The sequence below is a fragment of the Anabrus simplex genome, chromosome 2, assembly GCF_040414725.1.
Source record: "Anabrus simplex isolate iqAnaSimp1 chromosome 2, ASM4041472v1, whole genome shotgun sequence".
Lineage (NCBI taxonomy): Eukaryota > Metazoa > Arthropoda > Insecta > Orthoptera > Tettigoniidae > Anabrus > Anabrus simplex.
The window spans coordinates 3,012,913-3,039,745 of NC_090266.1; the positions used below are offsets into that span (position 1 = coordinate 3,012,913).

Sequence of the window (26,833 nt, forward strand, 5' to 3'; positions counted from 1 at the left end):
CTCGGCTCAAGAACTAAGATTATGAATCGCAGTATCTAGTGTCTTACATCACGAACCATTATTTTACGGCTGGTTGCCTTTCCTGACGTCAAAGAACTGGGATCAAGAATCTGTTTTACAACCAGATGCCCTTTTTAACGTAAGAATCGGGGTTTTACAGCTGGATGCTACTTTTAACGCAAGAACTAAAATTTGAAATCACAGTATCTAGCGTCTTACATCATAGGCTATTGTTTTACAGCCGATTACCTATCCTGACGTCAATAGACTGGGATCAATAATCTGTTTTACAACCAAGTACCCTTTCTAATACGAGAATCGAGGTTTTACAGCTGGATGCCTTGTTGACGCCAGATATAAGTTTTTAAATTGCAGTATCTTGTGTCTCACACCATGAACCATTATTTTACAGCTAGATCCACTTCCTGGCGTAAAGAACTAGGATTTTAAGTCGTAAAAATGTGTTTTGCAACCAGATGTCCTTTTTAACGCGAGAACTAAGATTGTAAATCGCAAGAATTTGTTTTACAGCCGGGTGCTCTTTTCGATGCTAAGATTTTAAATTGCAGTACCTTGCGTCTGACATCACGAACAATTGTTTAACGGCTAGATGCCCTTCCTGACGCATAAACTATGATTTTATGTCCCAAAACTCTGTTTTACACCTAGATGCTCTTCCGGACGCAAGAACTAGGAATTTAAATCGCAGTATCTAGTGTCTTAAATGGTAAACCATGGTTTTACGGTCGTTTGCTCTTCCTAAAGATAAAGGACTAGGATTTTAAATAGTACTATACGCGATATAAAGTAAGACACATCTGTTGTAGCGGGTTTCATAACTGGATGTCCTAGTAAAACTCGGTGCCAGTAAATAGCCTACTTCTATCCAAGGAGCCTGCACAAGGCTTAACGCCTCCACCCGACAGGTGAATCACCATCAACATCTTGTACCCGTAATCATTCTCGCTACTTAAAAGATAGCGGGTTCGAACCCCTCCTGTCGGCAGCTCTGGAAATAGCAAATGCTAGGCTGGGTAGCTAGCCGCTGCTAGCCCTTTCCTGAGCGATCGTCAGTCTTCCTGACAACGTGCATAAGGATCTGGCCGGATGCCCTTCCTGACGGCATAAGTTGCCAAGATTTGAATCGGGGTATCCATCATTGTGTCTGACTTGCGTGTATGCAAGGACAAAGTCATGCGTATTTTTTGCTGAGATAACATGCCATTTCCGTTCGCCAGCCATAGCAGAAACTCACAGTATTGCCTCCATTTCGTCTTACAACTTGGAGGAGATAACATGCGTACAAATAATGTATGATTTTTCAGCCCCCATTTTTAAAACATGTATGTAGTATCTCGCAACATTCATATCCGTGTGTGTGTGTGTGTGTGTTTCGAAAAAAAGAGTAACGTACATCAGTGTTCTAGTCGTGTTGTGATGTATTTGCAGTGTGGCCGAGCAAGTTGGCTACGGAGTGTGCTTTCTTGATTTTTGCATTACATACATCAGTGTATTTGCAATTACTAAGCGTCTTAGCAGTGCAGTGAGCGAGTTAGCTACGCAGTACGGTTTTTTATTTGTATACCGTTTTCTGAGCGAGTTAGCTACACAGTATATGCTTAGTGTGTTTTTGATTTTCGCACTAGGCAAATCATTGAAGTGTTGCTATATCGTTTAGTGAGTGAGTTAGCTACGCGATATGTGCATAGGGTGTTTTTATTTTCATACTAAGCAAATCATTGAATTGTTGCTATATCGTTTATTGAGCGGGTTAGCTACGCAGTATGGTTTTTTATTTTCGCACTAGGCAAATCATTGAAGTGTTGCTATATCGTTTACTGAGCGACTTAGCTACGTGATATGCATAATATCGCGTTGTATGTTCGACAAAGCTATGCCTTGACAGAGCAGGAAGAGGAAGAAGAGGTTATAACAATCGCCATCTTGCGCAAGCAGTTCAGAATTCTAGTCTTATCTTTTTCTCTTAGAACGAAGGGATACCCCAGACATGTTGTAAACACATCAATCGATGTTCTGATCATATGTTGTATCGAGTGCAGTGTTCGATACTATTCTTAATCACTGCTTTTGTAATCTGATCTTCTTAGAACAAAGGTATCCCCTGACATGTTCTAAACACAAGTTGTATCGAGTACAGTGTTCGATTCTAGTCTTGATCACTTATTTAGTGTTTTGAACGCAGCAATTAATGTTCTAATCACATGCTGAAGTTTACAACATCGAGTGCCGTGTTCGATTCTAGTGTTGTTATGATTCAATCTGATTTAATGTTCTAATCACATATTGAAGATAACAACATCGATTCTAGTCTTGTTATGTTTCAATCAGATTTTCTTAGAACAATGGTATCCCCGGGCATGTTCTAAACACATGTTGTATCGAGTACCGTGTTCGATTCCAGTCCTGATCACTTATTTAGTGATCTGAACACATCAATCAATGTTCTGATCACATGTCAAAGTTAGCAGCATCGATTCTAGTCTTGTTATGTTTCAGTCTGATCTTCTTAGAACAAAGGTATCCTCTGACACGTTCTAAACTCATGCTGTACCGTGTTCGTTTCTAGTTAGTGATCTGAACACATCAATCAATGTTCTAATCACATGTTGAAGTTAACAACATCGATTTTAGTCTTGTTATGTTTCTGTTGTAATCAGCAAGTCTAAACATGCACAATAATGTTATCGCTGCACTCTTGCCTTCGCAATGCGTGTTCGATAAAGCTATCCCTAGACGGAGGAGGAGGAGAAGACGGAGGAGGAGGTAGTAGAAGAGGTAGCCATAACAGCAACCGCCATCTTGTGTAGTAATCTCTAAGTAGTAATTAGCGTCGGGAGGGGCATCATGTTGTATGCTCTCCTTCAAGATGGTAGATGAGAGGTTAGGTTCGCAAATGCATTAAAGTTGATGATAGCTAACGGAATTTCAAAATATCCGTCAACACAATTCAAAGGTATGTAGCTAAAGATGGCAGCACGGTGCTCTGTTGATTAAAGATAGAATCTAGATATAATTTCAAATTGTCACCACCACATGTTAAATGTATGTAGCTTAAGAGAGCAGCACATGCTCTGTTGGTTAATGATGGCGTATGATAGCTAACGGGAGTTTTCAAATTATCCGCCTCCACATGTTAAATGTTTGTAACTAAAGATAGCAGCACGATGATTTGTTGATTAAAGATGGCGGATGACAGCGGACGGAATTACCCGCAAGATAGCAGCACGGTGCTCTCATTATTAAAGATGGCGGATGACAGCTGTCAAAAAAGCATGTAGATTTTAAATTTCCCACCACCACCACAACGATGAAGTTTAGTACCGTAAAGATAGCAGCACTGAGGTAAGCGATGAAAGATGGCGGATGACAGCTGACGGAATTGCCCTCAAGATAGTAGCACGGTGCTCTGTTGATTAAAGATGGCGGATGACAGCTTTCAAAATAATATGCAGGTTTGTTTCCAAACAAGAGCACGTGGAATTTATCGAATTGCCCGCCTCAAAGGTAAGTAGTTAAAGAGGGCAGCACTAAGGTTAGCGATGCAAGATGGCGAATGAGAGCTGTTACGTAGAAATTACCCACTACTGCGATAAAGATAGCAGCACGGTGCTCTGTTGATTAAGGATGGCAGCTTGTCAAATAGAATTTTTTCAAATTGTCCGCCTCAAAGGTAAGTAGCTAAAGAGGGCATCACGATGGTCTGTGGATTAAAGATGGCTGCTTGTCAAAAAAGCACGTGGGTTTGTAAAGCACGTTGAACTTACCGCCACCACTTTTCAAAGGTAAGTAGTCAAATAGTGCAGCTCTGAGGTTTGCGACACAAGATGGTGGATGACAGCTGACACAATTTTTTAAATTATCACCAGTGTCGTAAAGAGTGCAGCACTAAGGTTTGCGATGCAAGATGGCGGATGACATCTGCCACATAGAATTTAAATTACCCACCACCACATTTCAAATGTATGTAGCTAAAGAGCGCTGCACGGTGCTCTCCTGATTAAAGATGGCTGCTGTCAAATAAAATTTTTCAAATTTCCCTCCACCACATTTCAAAGGTAAGTAGCTAAAGAGTGCAGCACTGAGGTTTGCGATGCAGGATGGTGGATGACAGCTGACGGAATTTTTTTAAATTACCAGCAGTACCGTAAAGAGGGCAGCACTAAGGTTAGCGATGCAAGATGGCGGATGACAGCTGTCAAAAAAGCACATCGATTTGTTTACCCATTCAAATCTCGAGCTAGTAAGGTTTAGTTGGCAGCACTGAGGTTTAGGCCCGTCAAGGTGGCAGCAGTGAGGTTAGCGATGCGTTGTTGTCGATGACAGCTGTCAAGAAGCACGTGGCTTTGTTTACAAATTCAAATTTCCCGAGAGAGGAGGAAGAGGCCCCTGGGAAGGCCCCGGATTGGTGGCGGATGAGCGGGCCCCTGGGAGCCCTGCGGAGGCGGCGGCCGCCGAATTGTCCAATATATCTACTCACACCCGGTGTTCGCATTGCTGTATTATAAGGGAAGACGGTAGGGGAACTTTGAACAATACGGATATATTTATTTCTGCATGCGATAGAATTTTCCCTCTCTGTTTTTAAGTAGCTCAGCTTGCAACAGTTCGGCTTTTCTGAAGGCAACTCATCTTCCACCGCTATAACGTTGAAGTCTCCCTTCCCAACATCAACGATGCAGACTCAAGTAAAAGAAGTAACGTCACTAACAACACCACCACCTTCACCGTTAGCTCAACAATTCTCACAAAACGTTCAGGACTTATTAGACGACTCGACGAACCATGGTGTGTTCTCTACAGAAGATATTATTCTGTACCTGGAAGATTCATCCGATACGATTCCTTCCAAACTAGAAGCTCTTCCGAACAAACAAATCAAGCGCAAGCTAAATTTCAAGGGATGTTCGGAATCCTAAAAGAACCGAAGGGGCTGCAACTTACGACAACGGCTCGACGAGTGTTAATGCCAATAGCAAACTGTCTGACGGAGATGTTTAAAGCGATAGCACAGATGTTTCAAAGGAAGGACGGTGGATACTTATTCGAGAATCGGTTACAGGGCTATACTATTGTGTAGACAAAGAAGGGACTTACTACTTGTTCGGAGTAAAACGACGGGAAGATGCATCTGATAGACGTCTTCCTACAATTTTTGCTGGAATGGTGGGAGAACGTGAAGGAGGGTGGAGAACCACTTCCATTGTATCGCTTGAAGAGTTTTACGCTGCATGGCAAAGCCATACTTCATTAGAAGTGACAATAGATACAATAACAGTGAAAAATGCTTTAAGATACTTGCTTAGGTTTACGGACGTGGTTCTACTTGTGGGCCTGCAGTTCGACCCTGAAGGCAACAACATTCGACACATCCATTATTGATCGTTCTACAGAGGGCAATGCAGGTGTAAGTAGATCGGGGGTTTCTGCATTGTTAAACGTTCAAAGGGCAGGAGTCGGTCAGTCCTTGGCTCTGCGGTTCGTGACCCGGACGGGACATGTACAGGTTATCTCTTCGCTTGTACGACAGGGCATCAAACGAGCGGAGGAATGGAAGAATTCATTATCCCATATGACGACACATTTCGAGTAGACGAACGACAAGATGTGACAGGCCCTTCAACACCTCTTAGTAGTAGCGAACGGGTTCACTGAAGGAAACGAGGCAGTCCAACACCCCTCCTCTAGTAAATTTTATCGCAACGTTTAGGAGTGATAAGTATCGTTAAGAAACATTTCAACGTTCCACTCGAGTGTGTTGCGTCTAGTACAGTCATACTTTAAAAACACCAGTGATAAATGTTTTAGTGATAGAGATATATTTTTTAAGAAACATTTCTGCTTTCTACCGGAGTGTGTTGTGTTGAGTAGGGAGTGGTTACAGACTCAGTTTAAATTTGTAAATACCAGTGGTCAGTGTTTTCAAAAATCTGTGCATGGTTCTTTTCAGTCTGAACTTGTGTGTGCTATACTGTTAAATACTTTCATCTTTTGTAGAAAAATGTAGAACAGCCATATTGGACGGCAGAGGATGCTATGGCTAATATTGATAAAAGTGCAAGTTTTCCAATGATGTATTGAATATATAATTTAATAATTTTATCAGAATTCAGTGTTTGTACTTGATAGGACTATATCGAAGAGAAACTGTTTAGAGTTAGTAAGTCCACCAGGTGCTGGTAAGAATTATTTCTTCACTACATTGTGTAATGTTTGTATATCATATTGAACTGCTTGAATTGCCTCACAGTATAATTCACATTAATAACGCATACAACAAACGAATTTTAATGCTTATAAACTACAGTTGAGGTTAGTTTTGGAAGAAGCATTCAAAATATTTGTCGGTAATCCATTAGCTTTATGAATAAAGATGAAACTACGTGTGGTCATTGATTTTAAAAAACTGTTTATGTTTTAGTCTAAACTTATGTGTTAAAGCTTTTCATAATTTACACAAAAATGTAGATCAACCGTATTCTTGGGTGAGAATGCTTTGGCTTAAGAAAATTATTTTTTGAATATTGATAAACTTGTCAGAAAAGCTGAGCTTTATGAAGTACAATATACACATGAAATAAGAATACCAATTTTATTTGAAATTACCCTTTATTTCCTTTTGCACTCAGGTCTCGGGATTGATTCTCTAGAGGCAGATCGAGAAGGTCAGCTAGTCATAAAACTAGACCTCTCTGAGGTTAGACCTCTAAGATGGTGTCGGAAAGGGACATGCAAGGAGAAAATTGGGATGACTATCTAACTGTAAAACTGTAAGGAGGAGGAGAAGGAGGAAGAACGTGGCTAAGTCCCGTCGGAGGAGGAGGAGGAGGAGAGATTGAGCTGACCTCCGTAACTGTCAGGAGGAGGAGGGATTAACCTGATCTCCGTAACTGTAAAGTGGATGAGGAGGAGGAGGGAATGAGCTGATCTCCGTAACTGTAAGGAGGACGAGGAGAGATTGAGCTGACCTACGTAACTTCACGAGGAGGAGGAGGACGAGGAAGGTGGTGTAGGCGAAGGGTAATTTCGAGAAGGTAATCTAGCCTTAAAACGATAATACTCGGACGTTATGCCCCCTCTAAGGTAGCACTATGTCTAGAAGGACAGCTACACTTAAAACCATAATCCTCTGAGTTTAGGCTGCCGTCTAAGGCGGTATAATGTCGAGAAAGGCAGCTGGACTTAAAACTAGAATCCTCTGAGTATATGCACCCATGTAACATGGTTTCATGTCGAGAAGAACAGTTATCCTTAAAACTAGAATCATCTGAGGTTAGGCCCCCTTGCTATCTCCCCTGAAGATAATAGCGGTACGGTTAGGTAATTCCCGTTAAGATAATACCAGTGAGGTTATAAGGTCGATCACGTTTTCAAAGTGACTTTTTTATTCTGCATCGACTTAGTTAAGATCGCAACAGTGTGGTTAGGACCAGTCAAGATGGCAGCAGTGAAGTTAGCCACGTTCACTTTTTAACAGGATTGCAGCAGTGAGGTTAGGTGCTGTCATATGCCACCAGTGAGGATAGCTCCGTCCACTTGTTCAAATTCCGTGCCCACGTGCCCAAAAAGTAAGGTGAAGGTAGCAGCTGTCATCTTAACTGCTGTCACTTTTTCAAAAATCCGCGCCCCACGTGGTTATGATGGCAGCAGTGAGGTTAGGCGCTGTCATATGCCACCAGTGAGGTTAGCTACGTTTAGTTGATCAAATGCGCGCCCACATGATTAAAAAGTAAAGTTAGTGCCCGTCAAGTTAGCAGCTGTCATCTTGAAAGCTGTCACATTTTTAAATTCCTCGCCGCACGTGGTTAAGATGGCAGCAATGAAGTTTGGCGGCAGTGAGGTTAGCGACGTTCTCGTGTTTAAATTCCGCGCCATAACATAAAAGTGAGGTTAGGGTCCGTCGAGGTGACAGCTGTCAAAACACGTTGCCAAGCACGTGACCTTGTTTGTAAACAATGTGACGTGGCGGACACGTGGCCATGATGTCATGAGGTCAATGACCTTCACCGGTTTCAGCGATCTCGTGGGAAAATGCTGATGCAGCTCCCATTGTCTCAGAACCTGTCTTGCCCTACTATTCAGGTTGTTCTCTTCCAAGGTATATTTATATATGTTGAAAATTACAAGGCTATTTATATTGTTTGTTCCCATATATATGTATAATTCACGTCTTTTTCCTTGATGTGCAGTCTTTCTTCGACACGGTGACCCAGTACCTGAAACTTGAAAACATTGTGCTTGGTGGACTTCAGGGTCGACAACTGGGTGGCAAAATATTGATTGTTTTCAATCAGTTCAACGATTGTCGATCAATCTTTGCTGAAACTACCTACGATACACTGGATCCTGAAGAACCTGCTTTTGCACGTGACTACGAAGCCTTTATGAATCAAATTCGAGAGCTCGATCGAAGATTAGCTACTCTTCTATGCCTTGCATTTGATGATTGTCACAACATCGATAGTGTCTTTAAGGTAAGAAATAAGTGAATAACCTTCCTATTATGACTGACCGCTGTCTGCGGAGATGAAATTAAAAAATATGCATTTATTCGCATGTAAAATCACAGGTGCAGTATCGTCTTTGTATGGCAAACGCTGTTGCAACCGGGAGAAATATTCTTGTCCTCAAGGTACGGTTAACTGTGGATCCCTGGAGAATTCTTACACATGGAAATGTTTCTCTCAGCCCCAGTCTTGAAGAAAGAAAGCAATAGGTAGGAAACTGCCGAGGTCAAGGTAGACAAAACGGAGATGGCTTTCTGAATTGTTAACAAGGACAACTGGAGAAGCCTAAAACAAAGGTGCGAGTTTAATAATAATGTTATTTGCTTTACGTCACACTCACTACTTTAATGGTTTTGGGAGACGCAGAGGTGCCGGAATTTTGTCCCTCAGGTGTCCTTTTACGTGCCAGTACATTTACCGACATGGGGCTGACGTATCTGAGCACCTTCAAATACCACCGGACTGAGCCAGGATCGAACCTACCAAGTTGGGGTCAGAAGGCCAACGCCTCAACCGCCTGAATGGTAGAAGTTTAGGACGCCCTTCGCTATGCTAGTAAATACTTACTGCCGATTGGTCAGGCGGAGAGGAACTTTCTTAGGAAAGGCCGCCAGTTCCGCAGATTTGAATTTCACACTACCCGATAGAAATTTACGTCATTAGCGTGTTCGGATTTGATTGGCGAAGACCGTGAGATCAATCCGCAGCGAACGTAAACGAAGGGGAACGGCGAGTTAATGAAAACTCTGGCCAAAAGTATTAATCGTCTTTTTCCCCTGGTTATCTGTGACTGAGACTTATTCCAGGTCGTCAGTCTGAATTTTATTCGGAGTGTGAACTATATTCATCATTTTTCTTTTGAATTTATCTCGGAGTTGGAAACTTATTCCACATTTGACTCAGCTTAATTCCTTGAAGATGTCCGTGACGACCGTAATTGTGTGCGGCCTCGGGACAAGTGTTATTCTCGTGAAGTCTGTGAAGACCTTTATTTTTTTTTTTGAAGTTGCTACCCGCCTTAATTATTTCGCTTTTTTCACCGTGACGTTGCAGAGTACATGAGTGACTGTAGAATATTTGGTGTCGTAAAGGTGCGAACATAATATTGTGGCACTTAGTGAAAGCTAGTTATACATGAGAACTTGTGGGAACATGTCAAACATCCAACCGTGAGAGAGAAATCTTTAGTAAATGAACGGGTACGGGAAAACAACCTGTAGTTAATATTCAAGGTTATGTGAATGGTGTTGATCCACGAAATATCACTGCAATTATTTTCACAAATGGAAGATAATCATTTATGTTACTCAAATAAATTCTCAAACCGGAGGTTGATTAAGAAATACCGTCGTTACTAGCAAGAAATATGTATACGTATTTAATGACTGTAAACAGGACTCCATTTTGTTACACTCCGCTGCTCGCGCCGCCTTTTGCTTTTTCTTGAGGTCCATGGCTGGCACCGATGAAAGGGAGTGCTATGCCTGTCAATTCCCATTATCCTTGTCCATATGTCTTGCATTCCGATGCTCGCGCCGCATTCTGTTTTTCTTGAGGTCCATGGCTGGCACCGATGAATGGGAGTGCTATGTCTGTGAATTCTATTTTTTCCATATGTTCAGCGCGGGTATTTTGTTGAAGGAAAAATAACATGATCCCTGGACCAAGATATATATATATATATATATATACACTGACTGACAGAGCAAATGCAACACCAAGAAGGAGTGGTTCGAAAGGAATGAAAGTTGGGGAAAAAACAGAGACGGCACGGACGAATAATTGATGTTTATTTCAAACCGATATGCAGGTTACACAATGCGCACGGCATCGACTCAGTAGGATGTAGGACCACCGCGAGCGGCGATGCACGCAGAAACACGTCGAGGTACAGAGTCAATAAGAGTGCGGATGGTGTCCTGAGGGATGGTTCTCCATTCTCTGTCAACCATTTGCCACAGTTGGTCGTCCGTACGAGGCTGGGGCAGAGTTTGCAAACGGCGTCCAATGAGATCCCACACGTGTTCGATTGGTGAGAGATCCGGAGAGTACGCTGGCCACGGAAGCATCTGTACACCTCGTAGAGCCTGTTGGGAGATGCGAGCAGTGTGTGGGCGGGCATTATCCTGCTGAAACAGAGCATTGGGCAGCCCCTGAAAGTACGGGAGTGCCACCGGCCGCAGCACATGCTGCACGTAGCGGTGGGCATTTAACGTGCCTTGAATACGCACTAGAGGTGACGTGGAATCATACGCAATAGCGCCCCAAACCATGATGCCGCGTTGTCTAGCGGTAGGGCGCTCCACAGTTACTGTCGGATTTGACCTTTCTCCACGCCGACGCCACACTCGTCTGCGGTGACTATCACTGACAGAACAGAAGCGTGACTCATCGGAGAACACGACGTTCCGCCATTCCGTCATCCAAGTCGCTCTAGCCCGGCACCATGCCAGGCGTGCACGTCTATGCTGTGGAGTCAATGGTAGTCTTCTGAGCGGACGCCGGGAGTGCAGGCCTCCTTCAACCAATCGACGGGAAATTGTTCTGGTCGATATTGGAATAGCCAGGGTGTCTTGCACATGCTGAAGAATGGCGGTTGACGTGGCGTGCGGGGCTGCCACCGCTTGGCGGCGGATGCGCCGATCCTCGCGTACTGACGTCACTCAGGCTGCGCCTGGACCCCTCGCACGTGCCACATGCCCCTGCGCCAACCATCTTCGCCACAGGCGCTGCACCGTGGACATATCCCTATGGGTATCGGCTGCGATTTGACGAAGCGACCAACCTGCCCTTCTCAGCCCGATCACCATACCCCCCGTAAAGTCGTCTGTCTGCTGGAAATGCCTCCGTTGACGGCGGCCTGGCATTCTTAGCTATACACGTGTCCTGTGGCACACGACAACACGTGCTACAATAACTGTCGGCTGAGAAATCACTGTACGAAGTGGGCCATTCGCCAACGCCGTGTCCCATTTATCGTTCGCTACGTGCGCAGCACAGCGGCGCATTTCACATCATGAGCATACCTCAGTGACGTCAGTCTACCCTGCAATTGGCATAAAGTTCTGACCACTCCTTCTTGGTGTTGCATTTGCTCTGTCAGTCAGTGTATATTGGGAAGGCAGGGATGAAATGGCTTCATACACTAGCAGTAATTGCACCTATCTATAAGCAAGGGAACAGGAAGGATTGCAACAACTATCGAGGTATCTCATTGATCAGTATACCAGGCAAAGTATTCACTGGTATCTTGGAAGGGAGGGTGTGATCAGTCATTGAGAGGAAGTTGGATGAATACCAGTGTGGTTTCAGACCACAGAGAGACTGTCAGGATCAGACTTTCAGTATACGCCAGGTAATTGAAAAATGCTGTGAGAGGAATAGGCAGTTGTGTTTATGTTTCGTAGATCTAGAGAAAGCATATGACAGGGTACCGAGGGAAAAGGTGTTCACTATTCTGGGGGACTAATGAATTAAAGGTAGATTATTGAAATCAATCAAAGGTATTTATGTTGACAATTGGGCTTCAGTGAGAATTAATGCTAGAATGAGTTATTGGTTCGGGGTACTTACAGGGGTTAGACAAGGCTGTAATATTTCACCTTTGCTATTCGTAGTTTACATGGATCATCTGCTGAAAGGTATAAAATGGCAGGGAGGGATTCAGTTAGGTGGAAATATAGTAAGCAGTCTGGCCTATGCTGACGACTTGGTCTTAATGACAGATTGTGCCAAAAGCCTGCAGTCTAGTATCTTGGAACTTGAAAATAGGTGCAATGAGTATGGTATGAAAATTTGCCTCTCGAAGACTAAATTTATGTCAGTAGGTAAGAAATTCAACAGAATTGAATGTCAGATTGGTGATACAAAGCTAGAACTGGTCGATAATTTCAAGTATTTAGGTTGTGTGTTCTCCCAGGATGGTAATATAGTAAGTGTGATTGAATCAAGTTGTAGTAAAGCTAATGCAGTGAGATCGCAGTTGCGATCAACAGTATTCTGTAAAAAGGAAGTAAGCTCCCAGACGAAACCATCTTTATATCGGTCTGTTTTCAGACCAACTTTGCTTTACGGAAGCGAAAGCTGGATGGACTCAGGATATCCTAATCGTAAGTTAGAAGTAACAGACATGAAAGTAGCAAGAATGATTGTTGGTACAAACAGGTGGGAACAATGGCAGGAGGGTACTCAGAATGAGGAGATAGAGGCTAATTTAGGAATGAACTCGATGGATGATGCTGTACGCATAAGCCGGCTTCGGTGGTGGGTCATGTGAGGCGAATGGAGGAGGATATGTTACCTAGGAGACTAATGGACTCTGCTATGGAGGGTAAGAGTTGTAGAGGGAGACCAAGACGACGATGGTTAGACTCGGTTTCTAACGATTTAAAGATAAGAGGTATAGAACTGAATGTGGCCACGACACTAGTTGCAAATCGAGGATGGTGGCGACATTTAGTAAATTCACAGAGGCTTGCAGACTGAACGCTGAAAGGCATAAGAGTCTATAATTATAATGTATGTATGTTATTTGGTAGCAATATTTCCTGTTGCAACGATTCCTTTATTACATGTCTCTTTCACCGAACCACAACAAACTCACACTAGGTCACTTGCTCCACGTGGCTTCCTCGTACTTGATATTGTGCAAACCTACTTTTCCGCTTTCTCAGGGAAGACTCATCCTCGACCACGCCATGTTCGCTTTCATGTCGTTACCTATTAGTATATTCTTTGCGTTAATATCCCACATAAATGAACCGTTACCCGGTACAGTTCAATACTTACATACCTTCACGTACAGGCAGACAGAAAGACAGACATACAGGGAATGCATTTCCTTTTTACTCTGGACATGACACATACAGAAATAGCATTGCCTTTTGATTCTGTGCAATAAAGATATTTATACTTTGATACTTTGATACTTTATTGTTTTTCTCTAGATCTACCGTAATAATACCCATTTGATCCTTTGAATGAGAAAAATAACATGTTCAGCCCATGCCAAAATTCACTCTTTAAAACTCTACATACTGTACATAAAAAAGAAAAGAAAAATAAAACACGCAGAGAACAAAAATGAGTAAACAAAACAATATTAATAAGAAAGAAAAAAACAAACGAACTCCATGGACATGCCATGAAATTCCTCAGATACTCCGGAAACGTAACCCCCAAAATAAGGGTCACGACGGTAGTCATCCTCGACCTTTTCATGCCACGTCCAACGTCTTTGCTGAATATTCCTGTTGTCTTCCCAGAATGTGAAGAATAAACATATATATCGTTAACTTTGTATACAGTTATAACTGTTGTATCTTCTTCTTCTCCTTCGTGAATGGGTCACGCGGAATCAACATTTCTTATTCTTATTTGCCCAGACACGTCTCCATGGCGATAGAGTGGGTTTCCTTTCTGCTTCCTTAAGTCCACGTGTTTGTATTTCCTTTCGACCTTGTAGATTTGGGGCTCGTAATTCAGTGAGGTATTTCTCTAATAATTTGTACCCTTTTGGTCTAGTGGCTTTGTTTTGATATGAAAGCCTGTTAGAGTTCCTGAGTGCCCTGCATTTTGGATTCTTCGCATTCGAATTGCATCTGTAATTTTGTAAATGTGTTTGTATATTAGGTTTAGGGTAATGAGTTCCGTTTATGATTCTTGGTCCTAGGATTATTTCTCTTGATTTATCGTTTTTTAAATTTCTGACTGTTCCTTTAATCCCTATGCTGGTGGGTTGAGAGTTTGCGCAGCGTAGAGTGCTTCTGGTTTAACTACTGTATTGTACTGGTGCATATATATTAAATTTTGAATTAATTACTGTATACAGTAGTATCATATTGTGACAAGTAAGATACAAATTGCAGTATAAAATGAAATATAGAATACGGTATAAATGAAAATACTTAAAGTTTTAGTATAGTTCTTCAATGCTTCTGTATCCTCAACCACAAATTCAAACACAGCTCATGAGAAAATTGTCCGTTTCAGTTACTGGAAATCGTGGGTCCTATAATTGACCGTCCCATCATCAACACAGAATTCACGGCGAAGTATCCTCTCATTGTGGAGATGTTAGAGAAGGAGCTTAAAGTAGCTGAGGTAAGTATGGATTTCCATTAATAATACACAGTTCAAAAAATTATGGAAACATACATTGTAACGTCTGGTATATTAACGTTAATTTCGTAGATGGGGTTCCAATGGTCGTACAGCATACCTTGAGATCTTAGCTACACATGGTATGTCAAATCGAAGTTATACTCCACCTGTAGGCGTCGCCATGCATTAAACTGTCTGGTGACCCGTCAAAACAAAGTGAATTGTGGTGCGTCCGTGTGTCATTGTGATGTATACAGACTACTGCGGTCATTTGAGCACGTTATACGTAAACCGCAACATCCTATGATACGTTTTAACGAGGTTCAAGTCACAAGGGCCGTCACTTCGATCCAGTAACGATGGACTTATCGTCATGTTGCTGTGGATCTCAACGTCTTTCCGTCAGTTATTCAACGCTTGTGGAATCGCTACAATTAGACAAGCCAGTTCACAAGGAGGGTTGGACAAGGTCGTGGACATATGACAAACCCACAGGATGACCGCTATATGAACATCTGTGCGTTGCGGCGAGTTCAGCAACTGCTAGAGAACTGCAACAAGACCTCAGGAGGGTCACTGAAGTCACGGTCTCTGACCAGACAGTAAGGAACAGGTAATGAGAAGTGTCCTTACGTCCCACATGTCCTGTTCGATTGCCCCGTTTAACGCAGTAACATGGTGAAGCTCGCCTTCCTTTCGCCCGCACCCACGTCAACTGGCAACTTCGCCAATGGAGACCTGTGTTATTCACAGACGAGTCCAGATTTCCCCTGACACAGCTTGATGGACACCAACGTGTTTGGAGACGTCGTGGTGAACAGTATATTTCACATTTTGTCCAGGCAGGCGACCGATTCGAACAAGGTTATGTGATGATGTGGGGTGGCATCGGTATTGTTGGCTGTACGGATCTTGTCGTCGTCGGTAGTAATCTTACCGCTGCGGAGTAAATCGAGGAGACGGTGCTGGCCTTGAATTCGTACTCATGCACGACAATGCCAGGGCTCATGTAGCGCGCAACACCAGAGCTGTCTTGCGAGATATGGATATTCAAGAGGCGGAATGACGAGCAGTGAATCCCGAACTTAATCCCATCGAGCATGTATGGGATAGGCTTCACAGAAGTGTTCGTGAGCGTCCCTTTCCACCACAGATTCTTCAAGACTTCGAACAGTTTCTCATTGGAGAATGGGTCCTGATACCGCAACGTGACCCCCACCGACGTATACAAAGCATGCCACGTAGTCGTCAAGCTGTCATAAATGCTCATGGAGAGCATACGCCATATTTAATCTCTCCAACTGTGATAAAAATCCACTCTGGAAGACTTTTATCACTTTGGTTTTGCCATTATTTGGACATTTCAGTTTGTGTTCTGCAAATGAACGCAAATCCGTCGATGTTTTTGTATATTTCAACGGTAAAGAACAGAGGTTTAGTTGGTAAAATGCCTGGGTGTAAGGTCTTGTTCCGTGGAGCGTGGCATACTGTAACGGGAAATGATTTTTGGGCCAGAGCATGGGAAGGATCTCAGGTAGTGTGCGGTTACTTAATGGAGCAGATACAGCGGATATCTTCGCAGGGCGAATAAAATAAGGCAACACCGCCCTTACCGAAGCGCCATAACAAATAACTAATACTACACGACAACAATACAACCACAATGGGCCACAACGGACATGCGTTAGCTAAAAAGGGAAGAAAACAGCAACTACCCTCAACAACATGTCGTGAAGCCATCACTCCACCTCACAAGGTAAACCTAAAACCAAACCACGGTATCGTTTACAACTTTACTAAGTCAGGACCGAAACCAATACCTACTAGGCACGAAAGGAGACCGCCCTCCTCAGGTTCAGGATCCATTAGTGCAATAAGTGCAAAACACCACAATAACCAATAGACTGGGCAGAACGACATGGAGCTACAACTCGATTAAATAACATACTACAAGATTAATACACCACTTCAGGAACTAAAATCAGGCAGGTAAGGTCTTCAGAAGAGGGTAGAATTAATACCACCTGCAAGCAGAAATACGACAAGAAACCACCTAGTTAACCGCTACTACCGGGAAGAAAAACCCAAAGAAAAATTTACCAAATAAGGTTAGCCGGGGCAGGATTTTTCTCACCAGAAAACCATCGGTACAAGAATGATTAGGAATAGATAACTCAGTAAACCGGGAACTCACAACAGATAACAGAAATGCCCCAGAGAAGGACATCAGAGCACTCGCAACCTAGGGCATCGTGTCACCAGAAGTTGGAGACAGAAAGCAGTGAAGACTGTGAAGTCCATGCCGTAAACAGCTAACCACCACCAATTCAGATCGACAGATTTCCGCCATAGCCAATACCCACAGGCAAAACAAAACATATCCCACTGGACCTAACACCGGGTATATCCAGATCCTAGTCAACTTGCACCAACAAGGTAACCAAAAGATAATTCGTTTCAACAAATGCACACCTAACAATACCACAAATGGAATAGATAACCGAAATATTACCCGCAAGGAATCAGATAACAAGAACTAGGATCAAAAACTAGAACAGGGAAAACTAAATAGGGGTTAGGAGACTACCAGCTTTCCTACCGGATTAACAACAACGCACAGAGCAGAAATTGCCTACAATTTTCCAAAATGAGTACCAAACCAAGGCAACAGCAGTTCAAGAGCCAATAAATAAATTTATGATCGAAATTTTGCAATCGTAAATGATCAGGATATAATCGAATTATGATAGATGGAGCTGACCTGCACCCAGACCAAAAGAGTAGTTAGATATTAACAGTTAAGAAATTGGGTACCAATAGAGCAGGGGAAAGTACACACGCTTCTCGCAAACCACAATTACCTTTTAAAAATACAATGATTAGAACAAGTACACGCTAGAAAGTACTACATGGTCATGCCAAGAATCACCGGAGACGTGAACGCAGCAGATAAGGTACTAAAAGCTTAAACACGTGGTAAAAATTCGCACCCTACTAAGCAACCATGTTTGACAGGAGAAGATGGTAAGTACAATAAGCAATACTGAAAACTCCTCAAAATAAATACAGTACACGAGAAAAGGAAGAAAAAAATTACATGATTAAATTCACACCAGACCAGAATAATTACATAATAACCCAAGGTGACCTATCAAATTTTCTCACTGAAAAGTAGCTCTCATCCGCAAATCCAAACATGCATTAACCTGTTTTAACTGGGATAAATGAACCCGTCTAATCCTTTTGGCGATGGGGTCACTCACCAGTACCGACACCGGAGATAAAAACTGTAAAATAGTACTGGAACCATGATACCGAGGAGCAAGTTTGGCTGAAAATTTGTTAATATCCTTGCTAATGGGATAGGTCTTGACAAAAACTTGATCGCCAACCTTCAGCCTAGGTGACTTTCTACCCTTGTTATACTTAACCCTGCCTTTCTCATAGGATACTGACAACTTCTTCTTGGCTTCATCCCAGATTTTCTGAACGTCATTTGGTTTAGACAAGTCTGGAAGAAGATCATCAATGCCCAGGACATTGGATATAATAGAGTACGGGGTGTAGCAGAACATAAGTGACATGGGGGTTTTGCCATGAGTTTCGTGTGTGGCAGAATTGAAGGCATGAGCCAACCAGTGCAGGCAAGAGTCACACTCGGTTTGGTCATTGTGATGATATGCAATTAGAGCAGATTTGAGGTTCCTGTTCGTTCTTTCGGCGTAAGAAGGTTTAGGATAGTATGGGGTAGTGGTGACATGGGAAATGCTCAACTCAAAAAGGTACTTCTTAAACAAGTGACCAGTGAAAGCACTGGCATTGTCAGAAACCAGAAACTTGGGGGGGCCGAAGGATGCGAGGTTAGAATTTAGGCAACTTATAGTCGTACGAGCAGTCGTAGATCTAGTGGAGAAAATCCAAGAGAATCTAGAAAACGCATCAATGGCAACAAAGATATGAGTGTTTCCCAAGGTAGAGCGAGGGTGCGGACCTACAAAATCGATGAATAACCTTTCCATAGGACGAGAGGCTTGTGAGGAAGATAATAGACCCACACGGTTGTTCAAACTAGGTTTACTGATAGAACAAATTTTACAGGACCTAATCATGTTTCGGATATCACCATCCATTATTTTCCAAACGAAGAATTGTCTAATTTTCTGCCTAGTTTTAAAGGTGCCTAAATGGCCACCAATGGGACAAAAGTGATAGTACTTGAAGATGATTGGCACTAAAACCTTGGGAACAACAATTTTGAAATTAGCGTCGCTTCGACCTTTACAGCATAAGACACCCTTCACCAGAGAACAAGGTTTGACCACAATTACATCACTAATTTTGTCGATGATTTCTCTCAAATCAGGATCAGCCTTTTGATGATCTGCATACTCATGGTACAACAAAGGTAGATCCGAAAGAATGGCACCCACACTAGCAACATTAGTTTCATCATTTTCTTCAACCTTAGATTTTTCATCAAGACCAAAACTCCCGTCAAACATTCTACTAAGGCTGTCAGCGATGACATTTTCCGAACCCCTAATATGTTTACTTGAATACTGAAGGCTGAGATCCTAAGCGCCCATCTGGTGATTCTGTCCGTTCTTTTGGGACGGTTCAAGACCCAATACAGAGCCTGATTATCTGTTTCTAGATCGAAATTTACATGTTTATTGAAAGATCTGAATTTTTCGAATGCAAACAGCACGGCCAAACATTCTAATTCATAGATGGAGTACTTACTCTCCAGATCATTGAGGATCCTAGACGCATAGGCAACCGGTCTATGACCATCCTCATATTCCTGTAAGAGAACACCAGCAACAGCTTTTCCTGAGGCATCATTTTGTACAATAAAGCGTTTATTAAAGTCGGATATAGCCAACACAGGAGCATTTGACAAGGCAAGCTTCAGGGTCTCAAAGGCTTCTTGCTGGGAGGGACCCCTGATAAACTTGACATCCTTACGTCTGAGATGATTTAGAGGAGCTGCTATCTCTGCAAAATTTGGAATGAACTTCCTGAAGAAGTTCGCCATGCCTACGAACCGTGCGATGCCTTTGACATCTATAGGGGTTTGAAAGTCCCTAATAGCCTGAGTCCTAGAGTGGTCGATGGAGACACCATCAGAGGACACCACATGTCCAAGGAAAGACATACTCGGCTTAGCAAACGCTACCTTAGACAACTTAATAGTTAGTCCAGCATTTCTCAAGCGATCCAGGACTTCTCTAACGTGTTCCACATGTTCTTCAAAGGAATTTGAGAATATTACAAGGTCATCAAGATAATGAAAGACGAACTTGAATTTAATACCTGACAGTATCGAATCTAACAGCCTCGTAAGGACGGCCGCACCACAAGAGAACCCAAACGGGAGCCTCAGAAATTCGTAAAGGTTCCAATCAGTAATGAAAGCAGTCAGTGGAATGGATGACTTAGACAACGGGACTTGGTAATATGCTTGATTGAGATCTAACACTGTGAAAAACTTGGCTCCTGAGAACCACCCAAAACAAGTGTGCAAATCGGGTAAAGGGAATGATTGCAAGATGATCTTGCGGTTCAAAGCCCTGTAGTCGATAACAGCTCGATAGCCCCCAGAGGGTGTGGGTACTAGAAAAAAAGGAGATGCGTAGGGAGAAGTGGACGGTCTGATGACCCCATCGGCAAACATCTGATTGATAATCTTTTTGAGTTCTAACATCTTAGGGGGTGAAAGACGGTAAGAAGGAGATCTAACAGGAGTGTTATCAGATAGCTCAATCTGATACTCGAGAACATCAGTAACTCCTAACTTGCTAATGAACACATCGGGAAATTGGTGGCACAAGTCACGCACACGATTAGCTTGCTGATAATCCAAGTGACTAAGATCCAACTGATCTATTTCGTTGTTCTCCCTGGGTAGCGGCCTACCTACACAAGAAACACTGAAGGTACCCAAAGGAGCATCAATAATATCAAATTTAAAATTTGGGGAAATTTAAAGTGAAATTTTCTAGCCTGGAGGTCCAAAATTAGACCAGTTCTTGACAAGAAGTCCGTACCTAAAATCATGCTACACGCTAGCTTCGGAGTTACCAAGCAATGAACCTTCCAAGTAAAATTACCAATACGCAATTTCAAATCAACGGACCCTAAAATGTTCATATTATCCTTATTAGCCGTGACACATGCAACATTGACCTTCTTCCACTCAGGGAGTTTATAAGGGGACCTCATTTCATCATACCAATTAGCATAAATTAAGGTGACGACGCTACCCGAGTCAATAAGAGCAACAATGTGTTCATTATTCAGTTCCACCTTCGCGAAGGTACTTTTAGACTCAACCCTTATTACATTCCTGCGGGCAAATAACCTTTTCAGAATCCACGTAAAATTCGGGCGCAAGCGATTCACCAGAATTACCATTAGGTCTTAGTTATTTGACTTCGTTTTCGGTACGAAGTAGTGCAATTATTTTTAAGGTGCTGCCTCGAGCCGCACAAATAACAACAGGGACCAGAGCCACGCTTGACTGGGGGGCAAGCATTCCCAAGGTGATCACGTGACCCACAATTAAAACATATTTTGGAATTCCACTATCCCTAGTTTGAGGCGAAACAGGGTTCACAGTAGAAGGAGGGTGGCAGATTGGTCTTGCTGCATCCACGTGCTTCACATCTTCAGCAAAGGTACACGCAGCTTCTAATTCAAGAAAATTAGTCGGACTCTTCGTGAGGGAGAGGTAGGATCGATAGGCAGGGGAAATACCTTTCAGAAAACGGGCCACCATTTCCTCTTCTGGCACCGAAATTCGAAATACCTTGCGACAAAACTGCAAGTCTAGTACATAGTTTAAAAGATTTTCATGGAGCAATTGAGTCCGAAAGCAATACTGAGGAATCAAACTTTGCAATGATAAGGAAGGAATACATTTAGATAATACAAGTTCATGAAATTCCATAATCGTTAAATTATTTGAAATTGCTTCAGAGATTTCACGTTTCAAGATTCCCTCACAATGAGAGAATAGGGCTCGGAAAATTCCTAAGTCATCAACAAAATACACACTACCCGACTCTGTCATTTCTACCAGGAACCTCAGAAACCTGGTACTTTCTTCAATTGAATTGACGGAGAAATTTTTAACTCCGTTGAAAAGATCCTTTGGTGAAGAGTGAGAATGAGCACAATTTAAACGGGCTAACAGATTCTCAAGAACAGGGGAGACAGCACAACATGAAGCTTGATTATTAAATGAGGCGTCAGCATGACTAGAAGCATTATTAGAATTAGGAAAAGAGGAGGTTTCCCTCTCAACAACCGATAAATTCTCCATATCCTTACTTACTAGCATTATGTCTAGTTCAGCAGAAATACTAGAAGCAATGGTCAACAGCTTAGTACTTTCAGAAACAAGACTGGGTTGGGGACACATAGTAATCAAATCTTGGATGCGACCTAAATAATGCCACACCCTAGCCTTAAGTCTGTTAATCTGCCCCTTAGTGGGGGAAGTTTCAAATAATTCTTGTCTGACAATTTCAATTTCGGTAAGGGAATCAGTAATTAAATTTAGGGACACACCAAAGTTGCAGCACATCTTTACAGAATCTAGATTAATAGGAACCTGGACATGCGATGTCAGCATAGCAGCGCACTCACCAACAGTGTTAGCAGGATTGATGCCCCTGATAGTGAGTTCATAAACTAGCTCTGATTTCCTGCGCTGGTATGGGAACAGCACAGCCCTCGCTGTAGTTGAAGTACATGAAACAATAAATTAACAAATTAATCCAAATAAAAGCGTTCCTTTCACAGGAAGATACATTACAAGTTTTAGTTTTTAATCTCTTTGAATCCTCAAATAATTTAAAGTTCCCCATGACCCGGTTTTTAAAGGGACAATGCAAAAACCCAGGTAGTTGGCACAAACAAAATAGATAAGCTTAATGAAAGGGAGATTAAAGCATATAGTATACAGTGCAAAATAAATTTAATGAGGATACAACAGACCTACGGGTAGATCCAAGCAAGAGGCACACAAATCAATTAACCACGCTCTGCTACCACGAACTGTAGCACTTAGAGCAATTAAAGCCTCAATTACCCCGAGTGACAGCACCAAAGGTCTGACCATGCAGCCAAGGGACGGTTCAGATACATGGAAACGTGCTAGACTAACACCTTAAGAAGGAAGAAAGGCACTTACCATAAGAAAAAACACCGAGCCCACAGAGGAGCGGATAAAAGTGCACCTGGTCATATCAAATTATCACCCCTTTAAAGGAAAACTCCTACACCTTTGGGGAACAAAGAGATATTTAATCAGCAAAATTAAGTAATTAACAAAATTGAAAGGAATATCCTCGCTGGAAAAAATAAAATTAAATATAACAACTTAAAACTCAAACTAAAACCCTACGGTCGACCGTTAATAAAGAAAATAAATTTATTAATAAATTAATTAAAGGACTTAGTAAGACTACGTAGAATAATGAAACACCTCATCAACTCATAAGGTTTCTTACAAACCAAAAGGTTTCCTTGACCAGTACCTAAGTTTTTTTACATGTTTTCAACCTTGAAAAACAACCTTAACTGAAAAAGTTTTTTCTTTTGATACTGAACACCTTGTTTAGGATATATCCAAACAAGCCCCTACAAGGATGGGTAGGTATTACGTACACATTTCTCGAAATTAAAATAATAATAGTAATAACCTGCGCGACACCGGGTGGAAAAATGAGCAGAAGGAAGAATTAAAATGCCAAAGAAAAATAAAAGGGATCAAGCTGGACCGCCCACAAGGCAGATTTCATAACAGGCACATCAATTCAAATCATCAATCCCATCACAACAACATCAACAATCTTAGCATTTCTATGGCAACGACCAACAATAGGTCAAGGGAAGGAAGAGGCCAATCACAGGCCTCTAAACAACAATAGGCGAATACTTACAAAGGACAAGAGAAAACCGGTACGCAGAAAACCACCCAAATAAGAAGAAAAGAAACATTTAATTTAAAAATTATATTAAACAGGGAAGCAAGAAAAGAAGAAAGAACCGGAACAGAAAATACACGTAACCCCCACATCCCTGGAGCGACACGCTTGGTTAATTATTCCAGTTAAATAATACCTTTTACAACAAAACTTTTAGGCCTAGATAGCCATTAATAAACATCAAGATTTTAAATTACGATTTCGAAGAATTCAAAAAACTTGTTCACATAGCACGCAAGTCCCTAGTCAACTAACGTAAATTACACATGCTGTAGGTTACATTTAACAAGCCAAAAAAATTTCAAATTCCACAAGGCAAGACTTAGCTTTTAGCTGACGCCAAATTACATCGTGTCGCGCACACTTTCTTCACATAGGGAAATTTTCATGTCTTTCACAATAAATCGGTAAAAGTTTAGTTGGATTAACACTTACAGTTTCATCCAGATGAAGTTGTGAAGACGCTTCGGTAGTACATTCTACTTGAAGAAATGCATTAAATACAATTTCCAGGCGAGGAATATAAAACAAAATTAACTTGCAGTTTTCAGCAGGGCAAAGCCGTACCAATGTAACTTTTACCAGGCTCGAACATTTTTGGAGAAATCATCTCTCTAGGGAGAGAGAAGCCCCACACATCCATCTCCTTCTTCTCACAAAACAGCAATGGCGTTTTCTTCCCCAGATTCCAGAGTCCACTGCCACAGCGATCACATGTACACAGAGGGAGCGCCACCGAGTGGTGAGGTAGTTCGCGAGGTAGTTCATACCTACACCACTAGAGTGCAGGAGAATACAGTAAGGCACGGACAGGACGTACGCACAGTCTGCTGGACAACAAATAACCTTTTCAGCGGAGAAGTTTCCAGCTTATTAGTTTTGAAAAGAAGGAATAACGAAGCGGCGAACCACTATTAAGAACACAGTTTTTCTACAGCCATGTGGCTAGTTCAAAAATATTTACCGAGAGGGAAAATTTGTTACGCAGGTAACACCTTTAACAGAATTTATTTCTGATGTCAAATTTTACGCCAGGGTGTTTGCGTTACAGTATACTGAGGAGTAGATTGTTCTTACGATCGTAGAGGGCATTTCCCTGTCATACCGCTCCTGTCTCTGCTTTACTACTCAACGTCATAGTTTCGCGGAGCTGGAAGCGATGTTGGTATCTGCCGAAGGTGTTTGCCATGCGGACTCGCTTCGTGTTACTGGCTTGTCCCCGCTGGCTCTAATGCGAGCGAGTCTTCTGTAGTCCGTAAGCCTAATTTATTAAGGAAGTGTTGTAGTTGCGGTGCCTCCGATCATTTGCGTAATAAATGTCCCTCTCGATCTCGTAACAGTCAGGGTGTTACCGCCGATTCTAGGGTAGACGTTCCGTCTAGAACTAGTAATGTTATGTGTTTTTCTGTGTGGAGTCGCAGGTCATATCGCGCGGCATTGTGTGACCTACCCAAATAGTTCCCGACTACAGCGGGATGAGGTTCAGGACAATGGTGTCGAATTACCTTCCCCTGCTGACCATTATAAATCTTTTTTCGTTTAGTGAACCTTCTCCCATTTGCCCTGCGGGATGTTTAGGGATATCCACGGAAGTTAAAGGTTTGAGTCCTTTGGTGGAGGTTGAAATAAATAATGTGCCTGTGTCGGCACTCCTTGATTTTGGCAGTGCAGTGTCATTTATTAGTGAAAGATGGTTCGCTTTCCATAAATCTGTCTGTAAACTTCCCTATTTATCTCCAGTTTCGCTTTCATTTGTGTCGGCTAATTCTTCCAGATTTGAGGTTCTGGGAGTGGTGAAGTGTAAAATCCATGTTTCCAATTTCACTTGGAAATTTCCTTTGTATGTTGCGAGTAAGTTACCCTATTCTGCCATTCTTGATTCAAATTTTTCGATTATTCTGGTTTGGTGTTAGAAGTACAGGCATGTTCATGTTGGTTCAAGTTTTCTCAAATGACTAAAATCCTTTTGCATGTTGGTAATTCTGCTTCAGCGTTGTCACCATCGCCGCCTCAGGACGAAGTGGTGTGATATCTTAGCCATTTGACTGAGGATCAGGCCCAGCGTATTAGGGAGTTGTGCGAGACCTACCCGGATGTGTTTACTCACAAATTGGTGATGACGAATATCTTAGTTTATAAGATAGAGATTACGTATTCTGTTCCCGTCAGGTTTCCACCTTACCGCTTATCTCCTCCTAAAACGCAGGCATTAAAGGAGATCATTAACCCTCGAAGTGGCGGTCATTTATCCTGTAGTAGCAGCGATATTTTACCGGTGATGCAGGCTCTTCATATAAATTGTGTTAAAAATCGTTGACATGTTATACGTACATAAACAGCGCACCCTTTTATCCTCAAAAGCACAAGGAATAAGATGATGATGATACTAAAGCTGTTATTTATCATCCAAAAATTGTAAGACCAAAAAATATTGAATTTGTTTATATTATTTATTTTTGCAAAAGTTTTGCTATATATAATATGTTTATGTTTAGGTAAATTAAAAGAATGGCATATACAAAAGGAGCACCAATTCATAGTGAATATTTGCATACAGGTATATAGTTTATAATACTGTTCTCAGCTGGAAAACGTATACAACAATATATACAACAATTGTATGCTACCACTTGTACATTTCACTCTGTCACTTGGGTGGGCCCTTCGTTTTACTCCACGACTGTCAGGCCCCCAGAAGTGCACTAGTTTATGATAACACCCCTGGTGAATACCACCATTATATCCTGTGCAGCAGAATTTAGACTTATTCTTTTCTTGCAAGCACACAACACGTAGGCGATTGTTATTCTGTGGCAATTTTTGGAGAGAATGAGAGGGGCCTCCTGCATGACTTGTAGGTCTCGCAACTGGAATAGGGAACTGTTCATTTAGCAATCCCCTAACTATATTGACTATGAAGTCTCGTCTTGCTAAAGGCTTGTCAGTGTTCTGTATGTACAGGATGTATGCATCAAATAATTTCATATCTAGAAGATTTGAGAAAATTTGCTTCCAGTACTTTCTGGTCAGTCTGGAACAAGTGACATGGTAAGTGCACTTATCTTTATTATTTACTCTTCCCATGAAGATATTGTACTTATGAATCAGTAGTGGTTTCAAACCTTCGACTCGTTACAACATTGTCCTCAGCGTGACACCCAGTTGTGAGACAATAAACTGGTTTCCATGTTTTCTTCTCTTCATAAATAA

General features: G+C 42.0%; 1 protein-coding gene across 1 annotated transcript in view; it reads left to right on the forward strand.

Moving 5' to 3' along the window:
* Positions 1 to 26,833, forward strand: part of LOC136863901 (dynein beta chain, ciliary-like) — a 5,220,903-nt gene that overhangs the window by 760,870 nt on the left and 4,433,200 nt on the right. Inside the window, exons 10-11 of the mRNA XM_068226514.1 lie at positions 8,208 to 8,492; positions 14,517 to 14,627. Of these exons, the coding sequence (XP_068082615.1) occupies positions 8,208 to 8,492; positions 14,517 to 14,627 (396 nt within the window). The remainder of the gene's footprint in view (positions 1 to 8,207; positions 8,493 to 14,516; positions 14,628 to 26,833) is intronic.